At 45.7% G+C, this 26,592-nt stretch overlaps 1 protein-coding gene across 1 annotated transcript in view; it reads right to left on the bottom strand.

Annotated features, from left to right (window-relative positions):
* Nucleotides 1–188: 188 nt before the first annotated feature.
* Nucleotides 189–26,592, bottom strand: part of SCN8A (sodium voltage-gated channel alpha subunit 8) — a 52,581-nt gene continuing 26,177 nt past the window's right edge. The window contains exons 9-27 of the mRNA XM_084223668.1: nt 26,322–26,463; nt 25,461–25,667; nt 24,907–25,194; nt 23,047–23,406; nt 21,810–21,945; nt 19,787–20,025; nt 19,438–19,611; nt 18,359–18,715; nt 16,818–17,288; nt 15,980–16,097; nt 15,017–15,171; nt 14,298–14,471; nt 9,494–9,616; nt 5,951–6,235; nt 5,457–5,510; nt 4,582–4,719; nt 3,794–3,898; nt 2,609–2,879; nt 189–1,517 (exon numbers count right to left, since the gene is read on the bottom strand). Coding sequence (XP_084079794.1) covers nt 370–1,517; nt 2,609–2,879; nt 3,794–3,898; nt 4,582–4,719; nt 5,457–5,510; nt 5,951–6,235; nt 9,494–9,616; nt 14,298–14,471; nt 15,017–15,171; nt 15,980–16,097; nt 16,818–17,288; nt 18,359–18,715; nt 19,438–19,611; nt 19,787–20,025; nt 21,810–21,945; nt 23,047–23,406; nt 24,907–25,194; nt 25,461–25,667; nt 26,322–26,463 — 4,945 coding nt within the window. The 3' untranslated portion in view covers nt 189–369. The remainder of the gene's footprint in view (nt 1,518–2,608; nt 2,880–3,793; nt 3,899–4,581; nt 4,720–5,456; nt 5,511–5,950; nt 6,236–9,493; nt 9,617–14,297; nt 14,472–15,016; nt 15,172–15,979; nt 16,098–16,817; nt 17,289–18,358; nt 18,716–19,437; nt 19,612–19,786; nt 20,026–21,809; nt 21,946–23,046; nt 23,407–24,906; nt 25,195–25,460; nt 25,668–26,321; nt 26,464–26,592) is intronic.

Here is a 26,592-nt window from a genome sequence, read left to right as displayed (position 1 = left end):
AAGTTGCATTGACTGATGTGGAACATGCAGTATCCACCTGCCCAAACAATAGAAAATCCTTTTTTTTTTCCTTTTTTTTTTGTGTTTAAATGTTTGTTTACAGGGTCCTTTAAACAGGTGGTAGGTCACTGCTTTAGATGCAACGCTGTCACACAGTAAGCAGACTATGTTTGGTATAAGATCTTCAGGTAAGTGTCTCCACAGCTGTTCTGTATTGATATATTTCAGGAAGTTTGTAAACAATCTTTTTTTTTTTTTTCATTTGCAAATATTTTAATTCGTACAATTCTACTTTTTTTTTTTTGTTAATTTTTTTTCCTCTCTCTCTCTTTCTCTCTCTCTCTCTGTGTTTGTGTTTGTGTGTGGGTCTCAAGACTTGGCCACCCTGGCGTCTTTTTGTCTCTTTGCCTTTTCTCTCCTGCCCTCCTCCGCCCGCTGCTGTTTCTCCTTCTCGGGTTTGGTGACACTGTCATAGGACGGCAGGGACGCCGTGGAGGGGGTGCCCTCCTTTTTCTCCCTGTTGGCTCCCCCGTTCTCCAGTTTGGTGGTGGCAGGCCTTCGGCTGATGAAGCCCCGTCGTGCTAAACGAGCCCTGTAAGCCCTCTGGATCACCACCGCCGACACCTCCTCCTGCTTGCGCCGCAGCGTGGTGGTGATGGGCTCATAAGACACTTTGGAAGGGTTGGAAGCCACAAACCTCTCCTCCATCTGCTGTCTCAGGATATCCAGCTCCCCGCTGTCCCCCAGGACACGTTTGGTGAAGGCAAACAGGATGTCCAAACAGTGGATCCTGTCCCCACTTACCATAGGCAGGTCCATGGCGATGAGTTCGATGGTGTTGGGCTTTGGGACGCGCAGGGGATGCTCCAGGGCGTCGGCGAAGTCCGCCAGCTTGCTGTACTCGATGAACTGCGTGGCGTCGGGGTCGAACTTCTCCCAGATCTCGTAGAAGGTCTCGAAGTCGTCCTCGCTGAGCGGATCCGCGCTCTCCTCCGTCGCCACGCTGAAGTTCTCCAGGATGATGGCGATGTACATGTTGACCACGATCAGGAAGGAGATGATGATGTAGCTCACAAAGAAAAATATCCCCACCGAGGGGTTCCCGCAATCCCCCTTGAAGCCGCTGCCCGGGTGCTCCTTGTCCAGGTCACAGTCTGGGGGCCGGTTCAGGATGGGCAGCAGGAGCCCATCCCAGCCGGCCGAGGTGGTGATCTGGAACAAGCAGATCATGCTGTTGCCAAAGGTCTCAAAGTTGAACATGTCGTCTATGCCGGCCTCGTGCTTGACGTAGGCGAAGTTGGACATGCCAAAGATGGAGAAGATGAACATGACTAGGAAGAGCAGAAGGCCGATGTTGAACAAGGCAGGCAGGGACATCATTAAGGCAAAAAGCAGCGTGCGGATCCCTTTGGCTCCCTTGATCAATCGCAGGATGCGGCCGATGCGAGCCAGGCGGATGACTCGGAACAGAGTGGGTGACACAAAGTACTTCTCAATGATTTCAGCCAGGAACATCCCTAAAGGAGAGAGGCAACACGTGTGACAGTGGACACGCACAGGCTGCTGCTTCCTCTGGGCTGAGTGGTGGATGGGACACGTGGAACGCCGTGGGTGGATTTTCAGAGGGTGTCTGGGATGGAGGGGTCTCACGTTCAGGCAGGTAAATGCTCCTGAGGAGCAGGGGAGGGACAGCTCTGATCTCTACTCCTTGTGAGCAGTGAGGGGACAGCTGGACCTGTGTCAGGGGAAGGATATCAGGAAAAGATTCTTCTCCCATAGGGTTCAGGCACTGCCCAGGCTCCCCAGGGAATGACCACAGCCATTGTGAGGTTGTGAATATTTTGCAAATTAGATGCTAAAAACCTCAAAACCTGTTGGAGGAAAAATGGATTTAACATTCAAACAAACTGCAAACAAGATGGCAAGTCCTGTGCTGTGGCAAGAAGCTCTGCAGGGCAATTTTCAGCGGTTACTGAGCATTAAAATATTCTGATGAAGTGAGTGAAACTTCAGTGTTTACAGACAGAGAGAGCAATTGTCAAGTGGTTTACCCCACACAACAGGAAAGGAATGTCAGAACAGAGGGAAGGGCCATCAGTCAGGACTTCAGAAATAAATTTCAGGACTCCACAAATAAATTCAGATAAATTCTGCCACAGTGTCTTCCCAAGGCTCAAAGAGAAACCTGAAGTCCTGATACCTACATATCCCTTTCAAAGACATGTTCTACCCTAAAAATGCCAAAACAGCCTGGCACTCAACACCTCTTAAGTGTGAAAGAGGTTTTACAGCGACTCCTGTGAGCCAGAGAGAAGTTTGATAAGAGAATCCATGTTTACCCCTGAAAGAATTTCCTACCAAGGTCGTTGACATAGAAACCAAGAAAGAAAGAAGGATAAATAAGAGAAACCTTCAGCTGCCTATTCCAATGAGCACTTACGTTTGTCTCTCGTGACCAATGAGTAAAGTGTAAAGTTAGGAGTCTTGTAAGAATGTAAAAAGGCATGCATGCTATGATAAAAATAGGTTTGAAGCCTTCTGAAAATGGAGTGTGCTGCTTTGTATTGTCTCTGTCTCAACCACAACCTCTGAGTGGTGTCACACTTACCCACGATGGACAGAATCACAACCACGAAGTCAAAGATGTTCCACCCGATGGTGAAATAGTAGTGCCTCAAGGCAAACATCTTCAGCACACACTCACAGGTGAAAAAGATGACAAACACAAAGTTGATCCAGTAAAGGATGTCCTCCATCTGCTTGCTCTGTGTGTCTGTCTCCACCATCATGGTCACCATGTTGAGGCAGATGAGCATCATGATGACAATGTCGAAGGCTTGCTGAGTGACAAAGTCGAAGACGGCTCCTTGGATGCGGTTCTGTGGAGCAGGAGAGACAAGGAACCAAATTTGAACAGCAATCATGGAAGAGTGGAATGATTTGGATTGGAAATGTCCTTCAGATGATCCCATTCCACTCCCTGCTCTGTTCAACCTGGCTTTGGATACTCCCAGGGGCACCGACAGCTTCTCTGGGCACCCGGAGCCTCACCACTCTCACAGGGAGGAGATTCTTCCTAAATTTACCTAATTAGTCAACAAATTATTGGTTGAAAGACAGAGGAGGATGTAATTTTGTCAGTATCGAATAAAGCTTTCAAGGCAAACCCTGTCCACGAGCCAGTCTGGCTAAGGCAAAGGCAGGAAAATGCCATTATTTATACCCCAACATGCTACTCCACCCCTACTAGCAGCACATCTTGCTCTCTGTTGAGCCTTTGCAGTCACAGCTGGGGAAAGCAGCCAGATCCTTGCACTGATGGGTACCTGCAGGAGAACCCAACCCTTCTGGTGTTCTGGCACCACCACAGCCCCAGAAGCAGGATGCTTTAGCCATACAGCCCCTAAAGGACTCAACCCAACCCCCTTTTTGGCTTTGTGAGGGATCCAAAGCCTTTCAGAAACCAGGGAAATGAGCTCAGTTCTCCACCAGCGAAGCCCCCAAGGCTGGATGATTGCCAGAGGTCCCCCTGTGAGTGCCAGAAGGCTCCTACTCCACATCTAAGGCCTCTCACCCAGGTGAAGTTTTGGAATTTTTTGATTCAGGTGATGAACTGATTAACATCAACCCCAGGACAAGTGTTTTAACCTTTGCAGGTGACACCTGAGTTACATGACACAGACCAAGGTGATGTGAAGTCCAACATGAGTTAAAACTAGGGATGCTTTTGGAGAAAAAGCTCCTTTGAAATCTACTCCACAGGTTTATCCTGAGCTCCCTCTAATGTACTCACCAGAGGTCGGGGAATGGGTTTTTGAGGCTTCTTTGAGCCCAGTTTTTTCATGGCATTGTAGTATTTCTTTTGTTCTTCTGTCATGAAAATATCTTGACCTCCAAAGTAAAGGGGCAAAAGGAAAACTGGTTACAATCAGCTCATGAACCAGAAGGGAAAGGAGTAAACCCCAGCTCAGGTGAGACCTGCCAGGTAAGAGGCTGGTGGCAGCTACTTCAGACAGAAATAACTCACACTTACACCCAGGGTGCACTGATCTTGATTAAAAATGACTGGTTTTCCTTATAAATGAAATGTAAAGGAAATTTAAATGTCTTATAAATTGAAATTTATAGGTTTCAGTGCACTGCCTCTTTCCCCATCCCTCTCTCCCCTCTGTGGCGAGCAGCTGTGAGGGCATTTCCAGGAGCTGCTCCAGCCCCTCAGTTTGTATTGTACTTTAAGGGGACAATGGTGGAAACTCAACATTTTTGAGGAAAAGCAAGATATGAGACAGAGACAGTGGCAAGGAAAACATCTTGCTTCTAGCCTGTATTTTAGTCAAGGCATAAAAAAACCCCAAAATGCATGAAAATCCATGGAAAATGTTTAATCTGGCTGTAGTTTAAACCAAGCCTTGGGGTGCAGTTGTGCTCAGCTGTTCCTAGGAGGCACCAAGAGGTCCACAGCTTTAAAAAAGGAGTTTTGTGCCCCAAAATGACTTTATTTTGCAGAGAAAGCCACCAGCCTGAAGAGCCAACAATCCTGGAACAGGTCTGAGCTGGAATGAGCAAACACAGATCACTTATCTTTTTCTTTTGTTGATTGAAGTTGTCAATGATGACACCAATGAACAAGTTCAAGGTGAAAAAGGAGCCAAAGATGATGAAAATAACAAAATAGATGTACATGTAAATGTTGTCCTCGTACTTAGGCTGCTCTTCTTGCTGAAGGGGAGATAAGAAGAACAACAAATGACATTTCAAAGACATCATACAAACACAGGCAAAATGAGATTGGTTGTGCTTCCAAACTATCAAAGATCAGAAACCAGAAGAACATTTTTACTTTCCTGGCACAGCCATACTTGTTTCAAACCTACATTCAGTGCAGAACAAGAAAATCCATCTAAAAATATAAATTTTACGTTTCATATAAAACCAAGAGAATAGAAGGGGGGAAAAAATTGAAAGCAAAAAGGAAGTCCTGTATTTGCATGACTCCAGCATGCAAGAACCAGAATCCAACCCAGACATAATTCCACAACTGGATTCACCCTAATGCTTAGACTTCCATACAGACATAAGATCCATGGCTAATTCCTCCCCATAATTTATTCTAATGATTAAATCTATAACTCCACTGTATTTCTACTCATATTTTTATGGGTTTTTTTCCATTTGTTTTTCCCTATTTTTGTTTTACTTCTATTCCTATTTTTTTCCTATTTCTATTTGTTTTGTTCTACTTTAACTCCAGTTGGAGTAGAATAAAAAACCCATCCAGAAGAACCTGCCCTTTTTGGGATTTTCTTCAGCATATTTTAACTCATCACAGCCCCAGAGCAAATGAAACAATCCCAGCATTGAATACTTGCTACAAACACAACTTACAACTTTTACTCTCAATTTTGGCAAAGCAAAAGAGCAGACAGAAATAAGGGAAGGGGAGTTTTGCAGGTTACCTTTCTGGAATCTACAGCTGCATACATGATGTCCATCCAGCCCTTGAATGTAGCCTGGCAGAGAAAACACAGAAACAGAATTCACCCAAAATACAAGAATTATTCCAGCCCTGTCAGGAACTCCCTGGCACTCTTCATAGCCCTGTATAATGAACTTTAATATATTTCAATATTTCTCTTTTCATTTAACCGAAATTACAGAAATCAAGCTCAAGGAGTTGAACCTCATGAGGTTCAAGCAGGCTGAGGGTGAGTGGGGGACTTGGGGCCCCTTGGACCCATAACTTTGGAAAGAGAAGAAATATAAAATGGCAAATTCATTCCAGCCCCAACCCCAGTGGATGCTGGATTTCAGAGAGAGGGAAGCACATAAAATGCACCAGGAGCATTTTGTATTTCCAGCCCCTCAGTTTGGGGTGGTTTTGGGGGGGGACACATCTCCAGCCCCTCAGTTTGGGGTATTTTAAAGGGAAACGGTAGAAACCCAAACTTACAACTTGCAGCAGAGCCAGATATCCTGCCCCAACATTGTCAAAGTTAATTTTCACGTTCTTCCATCGGATCTCCGTGGAGTTGGGTGGCATCAGAGCCTCGCAGTCTGTCTTGTTGTTAACAACATCTATCTCAAAGCGATGCTCAGCTGTTTCATTAAAGCAGTAATGATATTTCCCGGCAAACAGGTTAACCCCCATAATGCTGAAAATCAGCCAGAAGATAAGGCAGACCAACAAGACATTCATAATGGAAGGGATAGCGCCAACCAAGGCATTGACAACCACCTGTGTTGGAAGGGGTGGGAAAAAGTTTCAGTATAAAACACGAGGCAGGAGACAGCAAGCAAAAGTACAGCTGTTTTTGGGGGGGAATGGGGGAGGCCACTGACATGTTGGGGGTTGATCCCTACAGAAATTGGCAGTGAATTTGTTTCAAGCTTCAAATTCTGCTTCAAAGGCACCCGGAAAAGCTGTGTTTTCAAAATATGTGTTTATATTATTATGTGTATTATATTATATATTGTATATATAATATATATTATGTATATATTTCAAAATAATTTCTGTTTTCAACCCACATTGTTGGATTTATGGAGTTTGGACTTTTTGTTCTTCAACAAAACAATTATTTTCTGTCATTTTAATGGTCCAAAGGCTGAGGGGGGCTTAGACTGTCATAACAAACAGGCTCCTGATGGAATTTTCTCAGAGCCAAGTGTGAGGACACTTTAGCTCATGCATTCCAGAGGTTTTCCCACCCAGTACCCCCTCCAGCCATTCCCCACGTTCAAACAAGGCTGCTTTCACTCAGGGCCTGGTCCTGCTCCCTGCACGGGGTCAGGACCAAGCCCAGCATCACTGTGGTCACACTAAAGCACAGACTAACACCAAGATCATACTGTGGACTAAGCAAGGCCAGTCATGTAGTCCCAGGCAGAGAGCTGAGCATGCAGCCTGGCAGGCTCACCAGCACACAAAAGCCAGGTTCCCTCCTCCAAAGGGCAGCAAACGCTCAGGAAATGAGGATGGGTTTTGTCAGAGCTCATCTCTTCCTAATTTTAGCCCTTCACAGTTTGGGAGCACCGTGTCCCTGAGCATCCCTGGCCAACACATGGCCAAATGTAAGCTTTTAATAGAGACAGGTCAGCAGGATGTTAAATCTTTTATTATGATCTCCTAATTTAGATTGCTTTAATAGATGAACATCATCTAAACTATTGTTACCCCTTTGCCTTCGTTTTGAAAGGCAACTCAACCACACACGGGGACTTTGGAGGCCCTAAGGGTGGAACACTGGCCACAGCTTGTCCTGGTCCTTCTCCTCCCCTTGCTGGAAGCCACCACCACCCGTGGCCACCACAGCAGCTCGTGGCCAGCTTGGAGTTCTGGGCTGTTGGGAGGTGTTCAGGGGGCGGGACTGGGTGGGCTTTAAGGTCCCTCCCAACCCAAACCAGTCTGAAACAGAGGAATGGAGAAAAAATTGAAGATGGAACTCTGCAACAGATGGTAAACCTTCTGTTCCAGCTGGTAGATGATGTCAGAAGTTCATCCCTACACCCAGGAAGGCACAGGTGAGAGCCCCAAAAGGCTGCAGGTGGCTGCCTTTGCTCTCACTCTCCCTTCATCCCAACAGAATGCTCAGCTGCTGGACCAGCAGGACTTTTTGGGTCACATCCTCCTACGAATACAAGGATTTATTCCTGCTACCACATGAAGCAAAAAAAAGGGTAATATCCTCCTGAAATATGGTCATTTATGGTTCATTAAGTCTACAGAGCTTTCCAAAAGGAGGGAAAGGAGGAACATGGCTTTTGTGTGCAGACTGACAAGAACCCATGCACGTCTCACAGCATCACTATCAAACTCCCTGACCGAGCTCAGAGCACAGCAAGCTCCTGGAAATGCAGATTGCTATGGAGGAGAGAAAAGCAAAGAACTACAGTTTTAGTCTCCTTTGCTAAGGCATTTCAGATCTCTGAAATTGGTCTGGTTGGATGGGGCAGTGACACTTGTCTCCAAAACAAAGATAACTGGCTAGGGAGCTGACAGGGCTGCAGTTGTAACTATCAATTTTCCCGTGGTGAAGATCCCCCACCTGAAGCATGAGAATTTCCTAACTGTACATCAGGAATCTTCTCCCCAGCATGGATTAAAACCAGCTTTTAGTTTCTCCAGGTCTAGTGCTAGGCCTGTTCTTTGTGATCAAACTTCTGGGTGGGACCCAAACCCAGGCCAGCAAAAGCTCCACCTTTGTGTGAATGGAAATTTTTCTTCCTTTGGGCCTCTGCTGCAGATTCAAGTCTAGAATTAAACTCATGACATAAAGAAATAACAGCAAGAGAAGGTCTTAGAGAGGAAACACCTCCCTTGGATTTGGAGCTCACATATTTCTGTTACTTCCCAGGGAGTTTGAGTAGCCCTCATCAGCTCACTGCTCCTCTTGGGCGGGACTTTGGGCTCAGTTAGGCTGCAAAGATGAGGAGGATCCAGGTGGAATTGCTCCACTCAGACCCTGAAGTAAAACTGTGACTGCTATTTCCTTCCCTTATTATTTAAAATACATGATTTTCTCTCTGGTTATGAGCTAACTGGGAGTTAGCACAAAACCCCACATTCTTGTTCTAAGAGCACCTGGGAAATTCATTGATACGAAACACCCTTTATTTCTTTTTTTTACTACGCTTTTTTTTTTTTCTTTTGCATGTTCTTAGGAGACTCTTTCAAGCCCAAATGGGGGAAAAAAAGCACCAAAATGTCAGAATATTAGTGTCAAAGCAGCCAGACACTGCAATAATTGAAACACCCAAGGGAGTGGTGCCAGTACCAATTCAAGCTTGTTAAGTTCAATGCTTTGCTTGTGCTTTGTTCTGGTTCCACAGTGACAGGACAGGGACCAAAAAAGCATGGAAAAAAGGAAGGGGACAGAAAGGAAAAGCTTCACTACCAGACAAGGCTGCCAGTCACCACCAGACTGGACTGAGAACAACAAGGTGCAACAAGAGGAATGAAACCAAAGTTTTCAAAGAGCTGAGCTCCCCCCAGTCCCTTCCTGCAGTGACCCACGAGAGGCAGCAGCCTTTTCCCCCTGGTTACTTTTTCAAAAACCCCCTCTCAGACAGAATCTTTCAATCCAATTCCACCAACAGCCAACGCCTGGGGACCCTGAGGTGGTTCCAATTCTGCTTCTTTGCACCTGGTGATTCTCCCTAGGTAAAAAAAAAAGTTACAGCTGAGAAGCCCCTCGGATGCTCGAGGTCAAAGCCAGGCCAAATGAGAACAGCCAAGTGTCAACATCGGCTACAAATGGGTGGTTTGGGCCAGTAATTAATGTAATGAGGCAGCTGATGCATCTCCCTTTGTTAGAGGGGAGGGTGCAGCGGTGGGCAGGGTGAGGGTACATCCATGTAGAGGTGATCAAGTCAGCAGCTGCATCATGATTCTGTTTGGAATTTTCTTTCCACCAGTTTTGATCAGTTCTAGCATGCTTTTAAAATAAAATGCTCCACGGGCATGCAGGAGGATCAGCTGCTAATTGCATCTTACCCTCATCCCCTCAAATCGGGACAACGCTCTTAAAGGCCTCAAGGCTCTTAGTGTCCTAAGGGATTTTATGGCACCTAGTTCCGAGTAGCCCAGGGCATTAGCTATAAGGCTGACTAAAGAGACCTACACAGAAAATAGAAAAAAAATAGAAAAAGAAACCAGAAAATAACAAGAAAAAAAAAAAAAAAAGAAAGACAAGGAAACAAAACAAAACGAAACAAAACAAAAAAAACACACACAAAATAAAAAAAAGAAAAAAAAAAAAAAGAAAAAAAGAAAAAAAAGGTTCCAGACTGTTAGATTGGATCCCCTAGCCCTGATTGCCCAGCCCAGGAGCCACCTGGGCCGCCCCAAATACCGAAGCCATGACACCAGCTGCCTACTTCACTTGACTGAACCGACCTGGAAGGAAATAATGCAGTTGAGAAAAGACCAGAGGGGAGAGATAAGTGAGAGAGAGAGAAAGAGAGGCAGAGACACACACAGGAGAGGGGCTGTTGGAAGGAAGAGCCCAAACGATGACAAAAACCTTACCCTCGCCCTTTACCGGCTGCAGGGATCCCGGCGGCGCCCATGAAATTTAAGCCAGACAAATGTTAAAGGTACCTATGAGAAAGAATACAGATAAATACACACACTGCACACCTGGGCCAAGCTCTCCACAGCCACCGCGTCGCTCTGGGAATGCTGAGCCTCACCCCAGCTCCTCCTGCCTCACCACCCCAGCATGGGGCAGATGTTCAACCAAATTGGGCTAAAATATATGATTTTCTCTCTGGTTATGAGCTAACTGGGATTTAGCACAAAACCCCACATTCTTCTTCTAAGAGCACCTGGGAAATTCATTGATACGAAATACCCTTTATTTCATTTTTTTACTACGCCTTTTTTTTTCTGTTGCATGTTCTTAGGAGACTCTTTCAAGCCCAAATGGGGAAAAAAAAGCACCAAAATATCAGAATATTAGTGGCAAAGCAGCCAGACACTGCAATAATTGAAACACCCAAGGGAGTGGTGCCAGTACCAATTCAAACTTGTTAAGTTCAATGCTTTGCTCGTGCTTTTTAAACTAAATTGGTTTAAAACCAAATTTCCAAACTTCCACAAGATTTGGTTTTAAACCAATTTTGGGCTGATGATGAGAGAAAAGATATCACTGCCAGGGTAGGGAAACGTCCTTAAATGCCTCCCATGCAAAACCAGGACATTGGCACACAGAGCAGCTCTGTTTTCTGCCTGCTCTGACAGTGATCCTGTTCTAGAACTGTTCAAATTCCTGTGCTGTACTACAGCATTTCTGCTCCCTTTTCCAAGGCTTTTCCAACCAGCCTAGTACAGCCCAGTATAGCCCAGTACCTCCCAGTACCTCCCAGGGCTTCACCGCATGCTCCTGCAGCTGCTGAGGTTGGGACTAGGGGAAAACCAGGAAAAACTGTGGGAGATGGGGGGAAATGGGATAAAACAGGATTGGGATGAGAGAAAATGGTCACCAAGCCTGTGGATTCCCAGGAATTGCTTTTCCCAAGGTTTTTTCCACATCCCAAAACCAGAATCTCCAATTTTCCCCATTTTTTCCCAATCCCAGCTCCAGAATCCTCCATTTTCCTCCATTTTCCTCCATTCCAGATGTTTTCTCCCCCATCTCAATCCTGTTTTCCTCCCATTTTTCTCAATCCCAGCTCCACTTCCCCTCATCCCAATCCTGTTTTATCCCATTTCCCCCATCCCAATCCTGTTTTATCCCATTTCCCCCCATCCCATCCCCATTTCCCCCATTTTTCCCTGGTTTTCTCACAACCCCGACCTCAGCAGCAACAAGTGTACAGTGAAGTACTGGGATGTACTGGGTTATACTGGGCAATGTGTTGAGTAGCCTGGAGTCAGATTTAGGCTCTAAAATTGAATTTTCAGAGATTCTTAAACCCACCAATTCCAGATACAACTTGGCCACGTGTAAACAGTTACAGACACAGCACAGCAGCTGCAACTATTCCCACTTTTTGCTACCATTTTCCCCACTTTTTGCTACCATTTTTCCCATTTTTCGCTCCCATTTTCCCCATTTTTCGCTACCATCACACTTCAGACAGATAAGAAAGAGACATGAACCCTTTTTAAGAAAAAAAAAAAAAAAAGACATCCATGTACAGCAACAAACAAAAAACCACAGGAGCTCCTCCTGGAACAGGTGGGGTTTCAGGTGAATTCTCAGAATAGGACACTTCCTATATATCACTTTTTTACAGAAGAGAGAATAAGAATTAGAATTAATAGAATTAATTAGAAGGATGATTCTTATTCCACATGTATTTCTGGGAAATATCAGATCTGGATTTTAAATGCATAAATGTGTGGGAAAATTGAGATTTCATCTTATTTGGGCATGTGGGTCATGTGCTTTTTCCATCTCCATAGGGAAGGTGGCCCTGTCCACATCAGGGGACTCGGAATGAGATGATTTTAAGGTTTCTTCCAACTCAAACCATTCCAGGATTCTATAGTATCTTCCCCAAAAATAAGTGGCCACAATAGATTGGGTTTTCCACCCCATTTTAAAATTACACTACTTTGAACCATCCCAGGGATGTCACAAAGGTTCAAACAAAGCCTTTGTGAGGCAAAACCAGCTCAGCCAGGCCAGGGCAACGCTGGTACGTTAAAATTCTAAATATAAATATGATGAAATATAAAAATCCAGATAGATTTGGAGATGCAGTGTGTTTAAATAACACTGGAAATGTAACACTGGAAGTGCCCCTGGATCCCTGGAAGTGTCCAAGGCCAGGTTGGACAGGAACAACCTGGGATGATTAAAGGTGTCCCTGCCCTGGCAGGGGTGGCACTGGATGAGTTTAAGGTCCCTTCCAGCCCAAACCATTCCATGACTCCATGAACAAAGAATTCTCATTTTTAGAGCTTTTCTCCTCAGGATAACACCTTACTCCTGAGCAGGACTCTAAGACCATGCTGGAAAAGGCTGTTTGAGCTTTTAATAAATAATCTTTGAGGATTATTCCCTGAGGACATTCCAACAGAAGACACAGCAGGCACCGAGGTCGGACAAAGGGAATCCCAGATTGACTGAAAAGCAGAATCCTTCATTATTACCCAGTAAAAGTCTTCACAAACACACCCAGGAAGCTTTGGGGATGAGGAGGAGGGGAATTGGACAATGCTATAGCAACCTGCAAAATAACATCCAAGAGTGTTGTTAGGATGCAAAGGCTCATTCCTTGCCACCCTGGCTCACTCCAGCCCCTTCCACAACATGCCACAAAATTTGGGTTAAAAAAATGTGATTAAACAGACACAAAGCATTGCTGAGGTTTTGTTGAGGGATATTTTGGCATCTCAAAGTCACATTTCAGATTTTTTATTCAGGGAAAAATGTGCAACTCTTCTGTCTGTGATGCAAGGGAAAACAGGAATTCTAAAATTCCTAAAGCCCTGGGAATTCCAAATCCTTCTGCACTTGTTCCCTCACTGCCCCCTTCCTGCCTGGGAAGTTCCTGGTCTTTACTCCACTCCCAGATACACAGGAAGGAAATCAAATTTGTACCACATCTGCCCGTTAAACTGGAATTAAACTGGAATTAAACTCATACTTTATCTTCAGGCAGTGAGAGAGATCCAGAAAATAAATTTATTTATTATTTTATTTTAACATTTAAATTTATTTATTTATTTATTTTAAATTTATTTTCTGTCAGAAAATAAAACTTATAATGTGCAGGTTGTGTCCAAGGAAAGGTGTTGAGGGGATCAGAGAGGATTTTAAAAAAAATCTAAATTTAAAATTTCAATTTTCCTACAGGAAATGGAGTTTGAGTCACTTCTGCCCCTAAATTCCAAGCATAGTTCCTTCCACCTACTCAGGAATATTTCCAGAGTGATAATGGTGCTGAACAGCAACTGAATCACACACAGTGTGTTCCAAAGGAGAAGCTTGGAAAAACTGGGAATTCTTTTTTATCATACTTGCTCTTGGGGCAATCACTAGAAGCCACTGAAACCCAGATGGATGTGATGAAACACTTTAAAACAATCCAAGCACTTGGGATTCTAAATTTCCTGGTTCTGAAATTTCCTATTGAATTACACCATTTTCTATCATTTTGGACAGCATAAATTGTATTTTAAATTCCATTTATTTTAAATACCCTCACTGTGCTTCAGAGCCAAATTCATAGCTAAAATTTCTCTCTATTGTTTTTTTTTCTTCTTCTAATTCTACAATTTATACTCTCTTTTTTGAGTTCTCAGATTTATCCTTCCTCCCAAGACGTTCTGCAGGGGATTCCAGGGTGGGTCTGTCCCTCACTCTACACTACTCTGAGCTTTTTGTTTGATATGGCCCTGCTTTTTCTTTCCTGTTTCTTTTGATTCTGCTGAACTTCACTGTGCAGAATGAGCTATCCAAGGATTGAGAGTCTCACAAATCCAGTGTTCAGAAGTGGGGTGGTGGGATGGGGAGGTTCTGCTCTCTCATCACCCCTTCATCATTAATAATGCAAGCAAATGATTACAGAGAATGCAACTCCCAGAAATATCCCCAAGGAATTCCACATCTGCACAGCTTTCACACTGGTAACACCTCCAAGCACAGCCTAAAAATTTTCATTTACAGAACAGCAAAAAAGCCAAGGGCTGGAAAATCCTCCTTGATCCCTGCAGGACAGAAATCCCACAGCTGCACAGAGGGCTGAAGGGTTTTCTCCTTCATTTGGGAACTGTTAAATCTATGACCCAGTTAGGATTTGAGGAGGAAACATCCCAAGCAGAAGGAAGAGGAGAGGATACATACAGCCACGATGAGGAAATCCAGCCAGCACCAGGCGTTGGTGAAGAATTTCACAAATCCATAGGCACACCACTTCAGCAGCATCTCCAGGATGAAAATGTAAGTGAAGACCTTGTCTGCATACTCCAGGATGGTCCGGATGGTTTTCCTCTGCTCGATGTAAATATCCTCAAAAGCCTGGGAAATAACCAGGTGCAAATGTCATTATATGGGATTTATTGTGCAATTCAGGAGCTTCAAATGACACTGTGGTGAGTTCACTGTACAGTGTTATAGATGAGCTAAATACATAGATCTATTAAAAACTATATATATTCTATAGATATAGATAAATTACATATATATATATAAATATATAGATATATATATAAAATACATTTATTTTTATATATAAATCAAATATAGAAAATTTATTTTGTTTCAGTCATGGGTTGGACTTCATGGTGTTGGAGGGCTTTTCCAACCTCAGTGATTCTGGGATTTTCTGATTCTGTGAAATCAGATAGAGATACAGGCTGACTTTTCTCCAGATCCTCACATTTCTAGTCAAACTAGGATCAGCACCCAGATTTGAAGGCTTTGTTCTTAATTTAAACTGAACTAGGCAGGAATTCCCACAGTTTGCTTTTTCCCAAAATTTCCTGTATACAATCAGATGTCCCCAAGCCCAACACCTCTGAACTGCTGGGGTTTTACTTTTTTTTTTTTTAAATTTTACTCACCAGAGCCCCACTGCTCAGGAGGATCATAAAGATGATGAAAGTCTCAAACCAATTGTGCTCCACAATTAGGAAACAAGTTTTCCTCAAGGTCCACCACGACTTTCCCAACCCTTCCTCAATATTGACCTGACAACACTTGCAACGCTGCATACAACCTGGAACAGGGACAGGGCAAACCTTCACTCAGAAAACAGAGGATTTAAGGTAAAAACATTAAATTCTCACTGTCTAGAAGCAGTTTTGATGTCACCAATATGAACCATGCTGAGCGAGTTAAAATTTTTGCATTCTTGAGGATTTTAGGGCTGTTTTGCTACTTCTGTGCCTGGGCACCAGAACTGACATCAATTTGGGAACAGATCAGCTCGTTCTGTTTGGTGAGATCCATGCTCTTGAGGAGACAAATGGAAAACTTGCTGATAAAATAACCTTGAACCATTTAAAGCATCTTTGCCATGGGAATTCCTGTAACGGATCTGCTCTCGAAAGACAGCGAGGCCAGTTACAGGAAAGGAAAAGTACTCTGCTTCTGAGTACTTAAGGCATCAGCTGCACAAAAATCATCTTGTTCTACTATAGGTCATCTCTGAGGGTGGGGAGGCTCTGGCACAGGGTGCCCAGAGAAGCTGTGGCTGCCCCTGGATCCCTGGAAGTGTCCAAGACCAGGTTGGATGGGGCTTGGGGCAAGCTGGGATGGTGGGAGACGTCCCTGCCCATGGCAGGGGGTAAATTTGGGTAAGTTTAAGGTCCCTTCCTACACAAACTATTGAATGACTCTGTGATTGATACCCTAGCAATGGCAGCTGCATCTCTGAGAGCTTCACTTTGCACCAGCATCCAAGAAGGGCCTCGAGATAAGCTGAGAGCCAGCCCTGATCCAGGGCTGACCTAACCCTGAGGTGAACCCACAGCAGATTGCTCCCCAAAACATCCCCAGAGCCTCCTCCTTCACTCCCTCCTCACCTTCTGTGAAACAGGCATCTGGGTCCAGGTACTCCTCCGGTGCCTCCACGGGCACTTCCTCCACTTCAGGCTTTATGTCGATGGTGCTGCCCTCAGAAGAGCTGGTCTCGTCAAGTTTCTGCAATACAAAACCCCAACCCAATCAATATCAAACATCAATCCCAAAAAACACCAAAATTCACAATGACTCAGCTGTTTGTTCACTACATTTGCTGTCATGGAAGTTGTTTCCTCACTTTAATCACTGAGATCCTGACCCAGCTTATGTCTCACGTTAACAGGACAGGCAGGATTAAATATTTACATTATGAAAGGTGTCCCTGTCCATGGAGGGGCTTGGAACTAGAAGATCTTTAAGCTCCTTTCAACCCAGGCCATTCTATGATTATATATATTTAACTGTGATTATATATATATATATATATATATATTAATATTATAGATATTCTGTATCTATATTTTATTTATTTTATGTTTTATTTTACTATTATTATATTTATTTTACTATGACTACAGTAAATATATATAGTATATATATAGACTCTAGAAATATATGATAAATATAAAATTAAATATAAACATATTTAGTATATATAAATGTATAGTGTATATATATTTATATAATCATCCTATGATTACATATATTTATTTTATGCATATTTTTTATTACACAAGTATTTCTAGCTTTCTATAGAGCTACTAGTACAAGAAATTCTGTTTTGAGTGCAAAGACAACATTCCAACACAAACAAAAGTCGAGTGCTGGAACCAGCCAGCAGGTTTCCAGGCCCTCCCAGTGGGCTAAACACCCTGAGTGAATTTGGGGCCCTCCTCCCACCTCTTTGCTGCCATCAGGATCCGTGTCGCTGCTGAAATCCTCCGTGTTGAGGTTCTCGAAGTCGGACTCGCCCACGGCGATGGGGACGCGCACGGTGAGGTTGGGGTTGTTGATGAAGGACATGTGGTCCTCGTCGATGATGTATTTCTCCACGCTGCTCCCGATGCCGCTGGTGGTGCCGTTGCCGTTCTTGAGGAAGTCGATGTCGCGGTTGATGTCGGCCCCGGTGTGGTTGGCGATGCAGTTCACCTTCTTGTCGTACAGCTCATCCAAGGGTTTCACTTCGTCGGCCTCTCTCTGCTTGAAGTGGGCCTGCATGAACTCCCTGACCTTGGCCTTGGTCCAGGCAATGCCCTTCTTGATGCGGATCACCGAGATCTGCAGGTTGTTCATCTCCCCGTCGTCGTCCGTGGCTGCCAGGTTGTCTGCGCTGAAGGAGCTCAGCAACAAGGCCAAGAACAGGTTCAGCACCTGAAAGGGAAGAGCTGATGCTGGACTGACACACAAAGGGGGGATTCCCAAAGCTGAGCAGAGCTCTCAGCGCCCATGCCCTGCTGGTGGTGCAGAGCTGTCTCCAAACACCAGCTCTGGTGTCCCACAAACTCATGCAGGTGCCCAGGTTCAATGTATGACCCCCTGATGCTGCAAAAATTTCCCTGAACAGGGACCCTGGTGCAGCTCTGAGGAGTCCCAGGGGTCCTGGGCAGGTACAGGGATCCCTGGATCGAGCCTCTTGCAGGATCTGGACTGCAGATGTCAGAGAGGGATTTAATCCCCACAGGATTTAAATACAGCCTTACTGATTTAGTCCCATCTCTGCCTCAAAGAAAATGGGGAAAATCTGGGCATCTTGAGTGATCATTCCCAGCTCTACTTCCTCACCCACATTTAGTGACCATCCCCAAGACTTATTTTATCAAAACCCTTTGGCAAGACAGGACCTCTCAGAGAGAGCTCACAACTACTTTGAAGAATTGCGACTGTTCATGTGACTTCATTCTTGCTCACACTTTCCTCCACAGACTTTTCTTCATGAAATTTAAGGCCAGAAGGAAGCATCATGATCTAGTCCAACCTCCCACACAACAGGCCGTGCAGTTTCACAGCCCATTCCTGCACACAGCAGCACCTCATGACTGAGCCAGTGGGCAGGTTTTAGAAGAAACCTCCATTCCTCATTTTAACACTTCAGGACCTTCCTCTGTGCACCAAATTATTTCGTCTTCTGGCAATTAAAATGGCAGGTTTTGTTTCTTTTTCCCCTCAGGTGAGGTCTGTGCACTTTGACTGAGGCTTTCAGACTTTCAAGCTTTTCTTGTAAAATGCTTCATTTACAGGGGACTGTTTAAGGTCCTCATCAAGCAAAAAAACATCTTTAACATTGTTCTACCAAAATCTACTACTGATAGATCGAAGGCCAAGAGGGACCTCCACAGAGCAGGAACAGACTCAAAACCATCGCTCCCTCATCCTGGGGGTCTCCCCAAGTCCTACCCCACCCAGAGGCAACCAAGAAAGCCCATCAGTAACCATTTACTGACCACTAAATTTCCGATGACCATGACCATCATGAAGACAATCAAGCACATGGCCTGTCCTGCCACTTCCATACAATCCCACATGGTCTCAATCCACTCCCCACATAACACACGGAAGACAATAAGGAAGGAGTGGAAGAAATCGTGCATGTGCCAGCGGGGTAGCTCACACTCCGGACTGATCTTGCAGACACACTCCTTGTAGCTTTTGCCAAAGAGCTGCATTCCCACCACAGCGAAGATGAACACGATGATGGCCAGCACCAAGGTCAAATTCCCCAAGGCACCCACTGAGTTACCAATGATTTTTATCAACATGTTCAGAGTAGGCCAGGACTTGGCCAATTTGAAGACTCTCAGCTACAAAAAAAAAAAAACAAACACACAAACAAGAAAACCAGACAAATCATAAGCAAAGAGGAAAATAAAGCAGAACTTCCTAAATGACAACCATCTTGTGCTTTACATGAAGGTAAGTCCATCCTTCTGCTACTGAGGTTACAGGGAGCAGAGGATGCTTAACCTTTCTGGAAATTCAGGCTTGTGCATTTTGTACTTAGTTATTTCCCACATGCTGATCTCCTCCCCAAAGGAAAAGTCACCCTTCCCTACCCAAATGCAACAAGCTGCTGCTCAGATCTCGTAAAGAGCAGTCCTGAAGAAAGAAGAGACCATAAAAAATGGCACCAGTCAATCTCTGTCTTCCCCAAATCCAGAAAAAAGTGATCTTCCCTTGTCCTATGTAAATGGGAAAAATCCCTTATGTGAGGGGAATGGCTTGAACTGTATCAGGGAAGGGATAGGTTGGATATTGGGAAAAAGTTCTTCCTCTAGTTGGGCACTGAGCAGGGTCCCCAGGGAATGGTCACTGCCCCAGGGCTGCCACAGCTCAAAGGATGTTTGGACAATGCTCCCAGGGATGCCCAGGGTGGCACTGTCAGGGTGTCTGTGCAGGGCCAGGAACTGCACGGGATGATCCTTGTGGGTCCCTTCCGAGTAAGGACACTCCATGATTCTATGATTCTAAGTTTTGTGGTAGCTCCACAATAATAACAGTGAAAAAGAGCTGGAATTTGGAATACCAATCGGAAAGATCGCAGCACGGAAAGTCCCTCCACATCTGCCAGACTCAGCTCCATTAAACTCAGGGAGACAATAAACCCATCAAAGATGTTCCAGCCTTCTTGAAAATAGTAGTATGGATCCATTGCAATGAGCTTCAGGAACATTTCTGCTGTGAAAATCCCAGTGAAAACCTGGAGTGGAGAGGAGAGACAGACAAAGAACAGGCAAAAAGTCATTTTTGGCTTATTTTCTGATCTTCAGGCTAAGACTCGACAATGCAATTGATTCTAAGTCCAAGCCCACATCAATACTCCAAGCATCACAGCAGGAGCAGACCTGTGGGGAGTATTTAGCAGATTTCCTTACCAGATTTCCCACAGAGAGCACGTGCTCGAACTCAGGGGTCATGGGGTGGTGCTCCATGGCCATGAACAACGTGTTCAGTACAATGCAGATGGTGATGGCCAAGTCAACAAAAGGATCCATGACAATTAAGTTCACAATCTCCTTCAGCTTCATCCAGTATGGGTGGCATTCCCAGATCAGGAAGGTATTGGCAAATTTGTACCAGCAAGGGGGACACTTCCTCTGGGACTCTTCCAGCTCTGCAGGTACAAAACAAAACAGAGTTCAGGCTTCACCTCTGAGGCTGAAGAATTACAAAACTCTGAACTTTGTGAAAATGGCCACGGAGGTGACACGAGAGAAGAGCTGGGTCAAGTTTGTGGGCAGGCTGGACATCAGGAAGAAATTCTTCATGGAGAAGGTGGTCAGACTTTGGAAGGGGTGTCCAGGGAGTTTGGCATCCCCATCCCTGGAGGTGTACAAGGAATGACAGGATGTGCCAATCAGTGCTCTGGCCTGGGTGACAAGGTGGAGATTGGTCACAAGTTAGACCCAATGATCTTGGAGCTCTTTTCCAACCTCAAGGATTCTTGGATTCCATGATTTTACTGAGCTCCATGACTTTTCCTCTGTCCCTACACAACGCCTGCACCAGGACACCAGAACTGCAGTTCTAACCCTATGCTTCAGCCCCACCAGGATGATTCAATGCAAGTTATTCCAAATGGAGGGCTATATTTAACTCAGAACTGATCAAGGTAAAGCAGTTAAAACCAAAGTTACAGATTCCAAACTGCCTTTGCTGCCAGTTTTTAAATAACTGAGATGAATTCTGTGCTGAACGCAGACACGGTCTAAAAGAGGAAAGAGGTGACATAATGCTGCAAAGGATTTTCAACAGGAATAACCTGATTAAGACTAACTACATCCATTTACAGAAATGAAACACAGAAATGCTGTGTCCATATTTTTTTTCTTTTTTACACTGGCTTATCTCAAGTGCAAAAAAAATTACAAATGAGGAGTTGCCCCCATTTGTTGACTTGCTGGTTCCAGTCAGGCCGTGCAGCTGTGCATCCTCACCTTTTATTTTTTATGGGAAAGGACCACTGTGCTCTCCTTCCCATTGGTTCTCTGGTTGCTTAGTATTTAGTTGCCTCGGAATTTCTGAAGTTAAAAAGAGGCCCGTGGCACTGGAGCCTGTAGGCGTTTGCGCAGGAGGGGAGCGGCAGCAAAACCCTGCTCTGTTTCTAAGTATATTTAGTTTTCCTACAATTTTATTGCAGGAGACAGCAGGAATTTGAGATCATCAACCGCATGTGGCTGCTGTTCATGAATTCTTGCTGGCTCCTGCATGACATATTGGGAAATCTCATCTCCATGTGCTGCCCATTCCAGAATTCCCACCAGCAAACAGCCCCTTTCTCTTCTGACAGCTGTCACATTGCAGCTCCCAGTGCAGCTCCAATCCTTCTCTCCCACGGCCTGGAGCAAGGGAAGGTCTCTCCAGTGCTTGGATATGACAGAAGACAGAACACCCGGACCTGACACTGCCTTACTCCTCTGATCTCCACACTGCATTCTCTTCATCATAAAGTTACAACTCTTTGTTGCCTTTACCTCCAACTCTGTGCAATCTGGATGCCAAAACCAAGTAAAATAAAGTCTATTAATTTTTTCCTTATTAATAAAGACCCAAAAGAAGCACATATAAGGCAAGACCATGCATGAATATGTACTGCTTTAAAGCAGGGGGAGCTGAATTCCACTAGACAAGGCTGTTCCAAGCCTTGCCCAACCTGACCCTGGACACTTCCAGGAATGGGGCAATTTCTCTGGGCAACCCTACCCTCACAGGGAAGAATTCCTTCCCAATATCCCATCCAACTCTACCCTTTGCCAATGGGAAGCCATTTCCTGCGTCCTGTCACTTCAGCCCTTTGTCCACAGTCTGTCTCCAGCTCTTCTGGAGCCCCTTTAGGCACTGGAAGGGGCTCAAGAATGTCACTGGGGCCCCATCCTCTAATCCCCAAATCACACCTACCCTCAACAAGGGTGTTGGTCAAGCCAGTCATGACACTGTTGGTCCGATCCTTCCTTCCATAGGATGCATTCACCTGATCCATTGAGACCAAGAGAGACCCACCAGGCTTCTTCCTAATTTCAATCTCAGTGGTACCCTGAAAAATTCAGATGGTGATTAATACAGACTTGAGTCTTCTCTCTTACCCACTCTCAGCCCAGAAATGCAGCACTTAGTCTGCCTTTCCATATTCTGTATTTTCTGTATTCTATGTATCTCTCTGTCCTTCCCACCTTCCTACACTATGCAAGTGGTCCAAACAAAACTCAAGCCCTTTTTTCTGTTGGACTTTCTGCAGCCTCAGACAAATTACGGAAACCGTATTTTAGAAAACATTTCTAATTACATACAATGTCATAATTCTCTGTACTAGAACCAAACAGACAGGTATGCTGGTCAGACCGTGCTGATCAGACCACGCTGACCAGACCTTACTGGTCAGACCAGACCACACTGGTCAGACCATGCTGTCCAGACCTTACTGGTCAGACCATGCTGTCTAGATCTTACTGGTCAGACCAGACCACACTGGTCAGACCATGCTGTCCAGACCTTAATGGTCTGACCAGACCACACTGGTCAGACCATGCTGTCCAGACCTTAATGGTCAGACCAGATCACACTGGTCAGACCATGCTGTCCAGACCTTAATGGTCAGACCAGATCACACTGGTCAGACCATGCTGTCCAGACTACACTGGTCTGACCAGACCACACTGGTCAGACCATGCTGTCCAGACTACACTGGTCTGACCAGACCACACTGGTCAGACCATGCTGTCTAGATCTTACTGGTCAGACCAGACCACACTGGTCAGACCATGCTGTCTAGATCTTACTGGTCAGACCAGACCACACTGGTCAGACCATGCTGTCTAGATCTTACTGGTCAGACCAGACCACACTGGTCAGACCATGCTGTCCAGACCTTACTGGTCTGACCAGACTACACTGGTCAGACCATGCTGACCAGACCACACTGGTCAGACCAGATCACACTGGTCAGACCATGCTGTCCAGATCTTACTGGTCAGACCAGACCACACTGGTCAGACCATGCTGTCCAGACCTTACTGGTCTGACCAGACCACACTGGTCAGACCATGCTGTCCAGACCTTACTGGTCTGACCAGACCATGCTCAGCAGACCGTGCTGCTCAGACCACGCTCATCAGACCAGCCCATGCTCAGCAGCTACCTCGGGCAGGATGCGGCCACCAGGCATGCTGGAGGGCGGCCCTCCGATGAGGGACACGACGCCGTTGCAGTCCACGGTGCTGTTCCTCTTGATGCTGCGGCGCAGCGTGGGGAAGATGCGCGAGGAGCGGCTGCCCTGGCTGTAGCCGCTGTAGCCGCTGTAGCTGCTGCGCCGGTCGCGGCCGCGGATGGGGATGAAGAGCGAGTCCCTCCTGCCCTCGCTCTCCTCCACCGTGCTGTGCTCGTCGTCCGCGAACTCGTTCTCCGAGCCCGGGTCGCGGAAGCGCCCCTTGTAGCTGAAGATGCTGCTCTTGCTGTTGTGGCGGGAGAGGAAAGGGGAGCCAGGGATGCTGAGGAGAGACTGGGGGAGGAGGGGGAGGACAGAGTGAGTGCTGCAGTGTGGCAGCAGCTCTCTGGCCACAGAGAGAAACAGACAACTTTCCCAGGCATCCTTCTGGGAAAGTCTGTGAGAAGATCAGAAAAGAATGAGAAACAATTCTTGTCTTAACTCGCTGCACCTGGTGTTTGTGAACGTGTGGAATGTGTTATGGAGATTTGTTTAGTAAAGGGTGGTTTCTTAATTAGCCAGTGGTGATGGTGTTTTGATTGGAGGACCAATTAGGTCCAGCTGTATCGTAACTGTCTATAAAAGTATGGGTTTCTTAATAAAGGAAATCATCAGCTTTCTGTAATACATGGAGTCTATGTCAATTATTACCCGGTGGGGACCCGTGTGCCATGGCACTGCAGTAAGGTGGGAAAATGAAAAAGAAAGGCCTCTCAAAAACAGGCCTTCTCTGGCTGATTTTAGAAGTCATTTCTTCTAAGGCAAGCTAGCATTTTGCAGTTCCCATGTGAAAGCAATCCTGTTGTGAGCAGTTTGTTAACAAAACCAATCTATTGCTGGGTCAAAAACAACTGGCACCTGTATAAACTGTTTAGATAGAAACTACACTGTTAGGCTTAACTCTACACTGTTAATTAGAAAAATGAAAATTATCTCTTGCAAACAATCCTCCCTGCACATACACACTGAGGGTTTGAGTGACCAATCCATGCAGCACAACAACTTTTATTAATCAATAAGTAATTGGCAAGGAGCTACTGACCAACTGGAGTCCCACAGGAGGTCTGTAAAACTGTATAAAAACTGAGTTATGTGATTAAAGGAGAGCTTTTTCCACCATGAAGAAAATGGAATCCCATGTGCTTTACTTCCACAGTGAGCAGGATGGACACAAAGCACTGCTGGGTGGTTTCCTACAATCACTCAATGGTTTGACCTGGGAGGGACTTTGAAGATTGTCCAGTTCCAGCCCCTGCCATTGGGGGATGGAAGCGCTGCCTCAAGCTGCTCCAAGCCCTGTCCAACCTGCCCTTGGACACTTCCAGGAGTGGAGCAGCTACAGCTTCTCTGGGCAACCTGTGCCAGGGCCTCCCCACCCTCACAGAGGGGGAATTTCTTCCCAATATCCCATCCAGCCCTGTCCTCTGCACTGGGGAGCCACTGCCTTGTCCTGGCACTCCAGGTGCTGGTAAATGGTCTCTGTCCACCTGTTTCCCTCCCTCTCCAGGCCTGCACAGACCATCCCCCCTCACACTCCTTGGCTGCACTGTGAGAGCTGCTCACTCCTGCCTGGTTGAGCTGTCTCAGTGGAGGAGTTACCTGGCTGGATTCCTCAGGAATAATTCCTGCCAGGGGAAGTGTGTGTGAGTCACCAACTTGGGCTCTAAGAGTTCTCCTGACCCAACATAGTTTAGGACAGTGGGCAGAACCCTTGAGATGCCAACAGGAATATAAAGCAGAATATTATCCTGACCTCAAGCAACCACAAACATGAGTGAAAGAACAGAAAACTACCTGGTTCATGATGGAAAACTTCCTCCCCAGCCTGTTATCTGGCAGCCTGAACGCTTTCCTCCTCATGCCATCCTCAGATTCCGACTTGAACACCTTCTCATTGTCACACTTCTCGTCTCCTTCCGACAGCTCCTTGTCCTTCCGCTTCTTCCTCCTGTTCCGACGCTCCTTGGCACTCTTGGAACTGAGCTTGGAAATCTCCGAGGAGCTCCGGGACATCCTCCCCCCACCATCATCCTCCACAGCATCTTCAGACACCGTCCCTGCTGAGGTGACCATGGCAGCAGCCTAAGGGTGCAGGCAAGGGAAGGAAAAATAAATCACATCTTTCCACCATGAATGCTCAATTTTCTGCTTGAAGAAAGAGTTTGGCTTAATGAGTAAAAGACTTTGGGGCAGGACTGAGAGGTTTATTCTCTCCTTGGAAGAAACTTGCAGCCAGAATTTGTTAGAATTTTTATAGTCTGCTTGTGCAGGTAGTAAAATCAGCTTCTCTGGCAACCTGGGCCAGGGCCTCACCACTCCTACAGAGCGGAATTGGGTTTTTTTCTCACCTGTGCTTCTTCCTGTTGCTTTTTCAATTGCTCCAACATGGCCTTGAATTCTGCCTCCTTTTGCTCTGCCTCCTCCAGGGTCGCCTGGTTCTGCTCCTCGTAGGCCATGGCCACCACAGCCAAAATCAGATTCACCAGGTAGAAGGATCCCACAAAGATCACCAGCACAAAGAAGATCATGTAGGTTTTTCCTGCAGCTCGTAAAGTCTGGAAGTCGAAGAGAATGGCAGAGGGATTAGAAAAGGGAAAAAAAAGCAACTTCAGGCTTCCCTGACACAAGATACAAGAGCTGATCCCAAGTTTCTTGACCTGAATGTTTCTAAGAAAATCCAGCAACGCTGAATATTCCAGAACTCAGCATTTTCCCTGCACATTCCTTAGCCATGAGCACAAAAGGTGACATCCACCTTCTTCCCTTAAGGGAGCATCCAAACTGAAAAGAATTCAGAAGCACAGTGTGAAACCCAATGCTCAGACTCCCTTAAAACAAACCAAATCAAGAAAAAGCTGCTTCAGCAAGGTCCCCAAAGCACCGTCAGGTCAGGAGAAAACTCTCTGCCCTCCAAAGAGCCTGAGCACCCTCTGTGAGCAGAACTGAATGCTCACAGCCTCCTGCAGCCAGTGCTAAGGCTCCTCCCAAATTAATTCACAGCTCAGCTGGACCCACCATCCCTTCTGGACTTAAAGCCCAACACCTGCTGACAATAATGTTCCCCTTCCTCCCCCCAAAAAACCTCACTGTGAAGGTTTACTTGCACTCTTTTGGAGAGAAGGAACAAAACAAAACTTCTCACGTTTCCCTTTCCTGTTTTACCCCCAGCTTCTCCCCACATACAACACCAAAGTGAAGTGTTTACTTACTAACTGATACAAGTTTTCCCAAAAGTCCTGAGTCATAAGGCGAAATAAAGCCAGAAAAGCCCAGCTGAAGGTGTCAAAGCTCGTGTAGCCGTAGTTGGGGTTCCGTCCTGCCTTCATGCACGTGTATCCCTCTGGACATTGGCTGGGGAGGGACAACAGCCAGGTCAGGGCTCACTCTCCCAACAAACAGCAGCTCTTTCCATGTCATTTAAGTTCAGCAGACAAGGAGACAAGATTTCAGGAAAGCCTGCTCTCCCTGTCCTATGGAAAT

This window comes from Fringilla coelebs (genome assembly GCF_963513975.1).
Source record: "Fringilla coelebs genome assembly, chromosome: 30".
Taxonomy (NCBI): domain Eukaryota; kingdom Metazoa; phylum Chordata; class Aves; order Passeriformes; family Fringillidae; genus Fringilla; species Fringilla coelebs.
The sequence above is the reverse complement of the archived record's forward strand: the minus strand, read 5'-3'. Positions and strand labels throughout refer to the sequence as shown.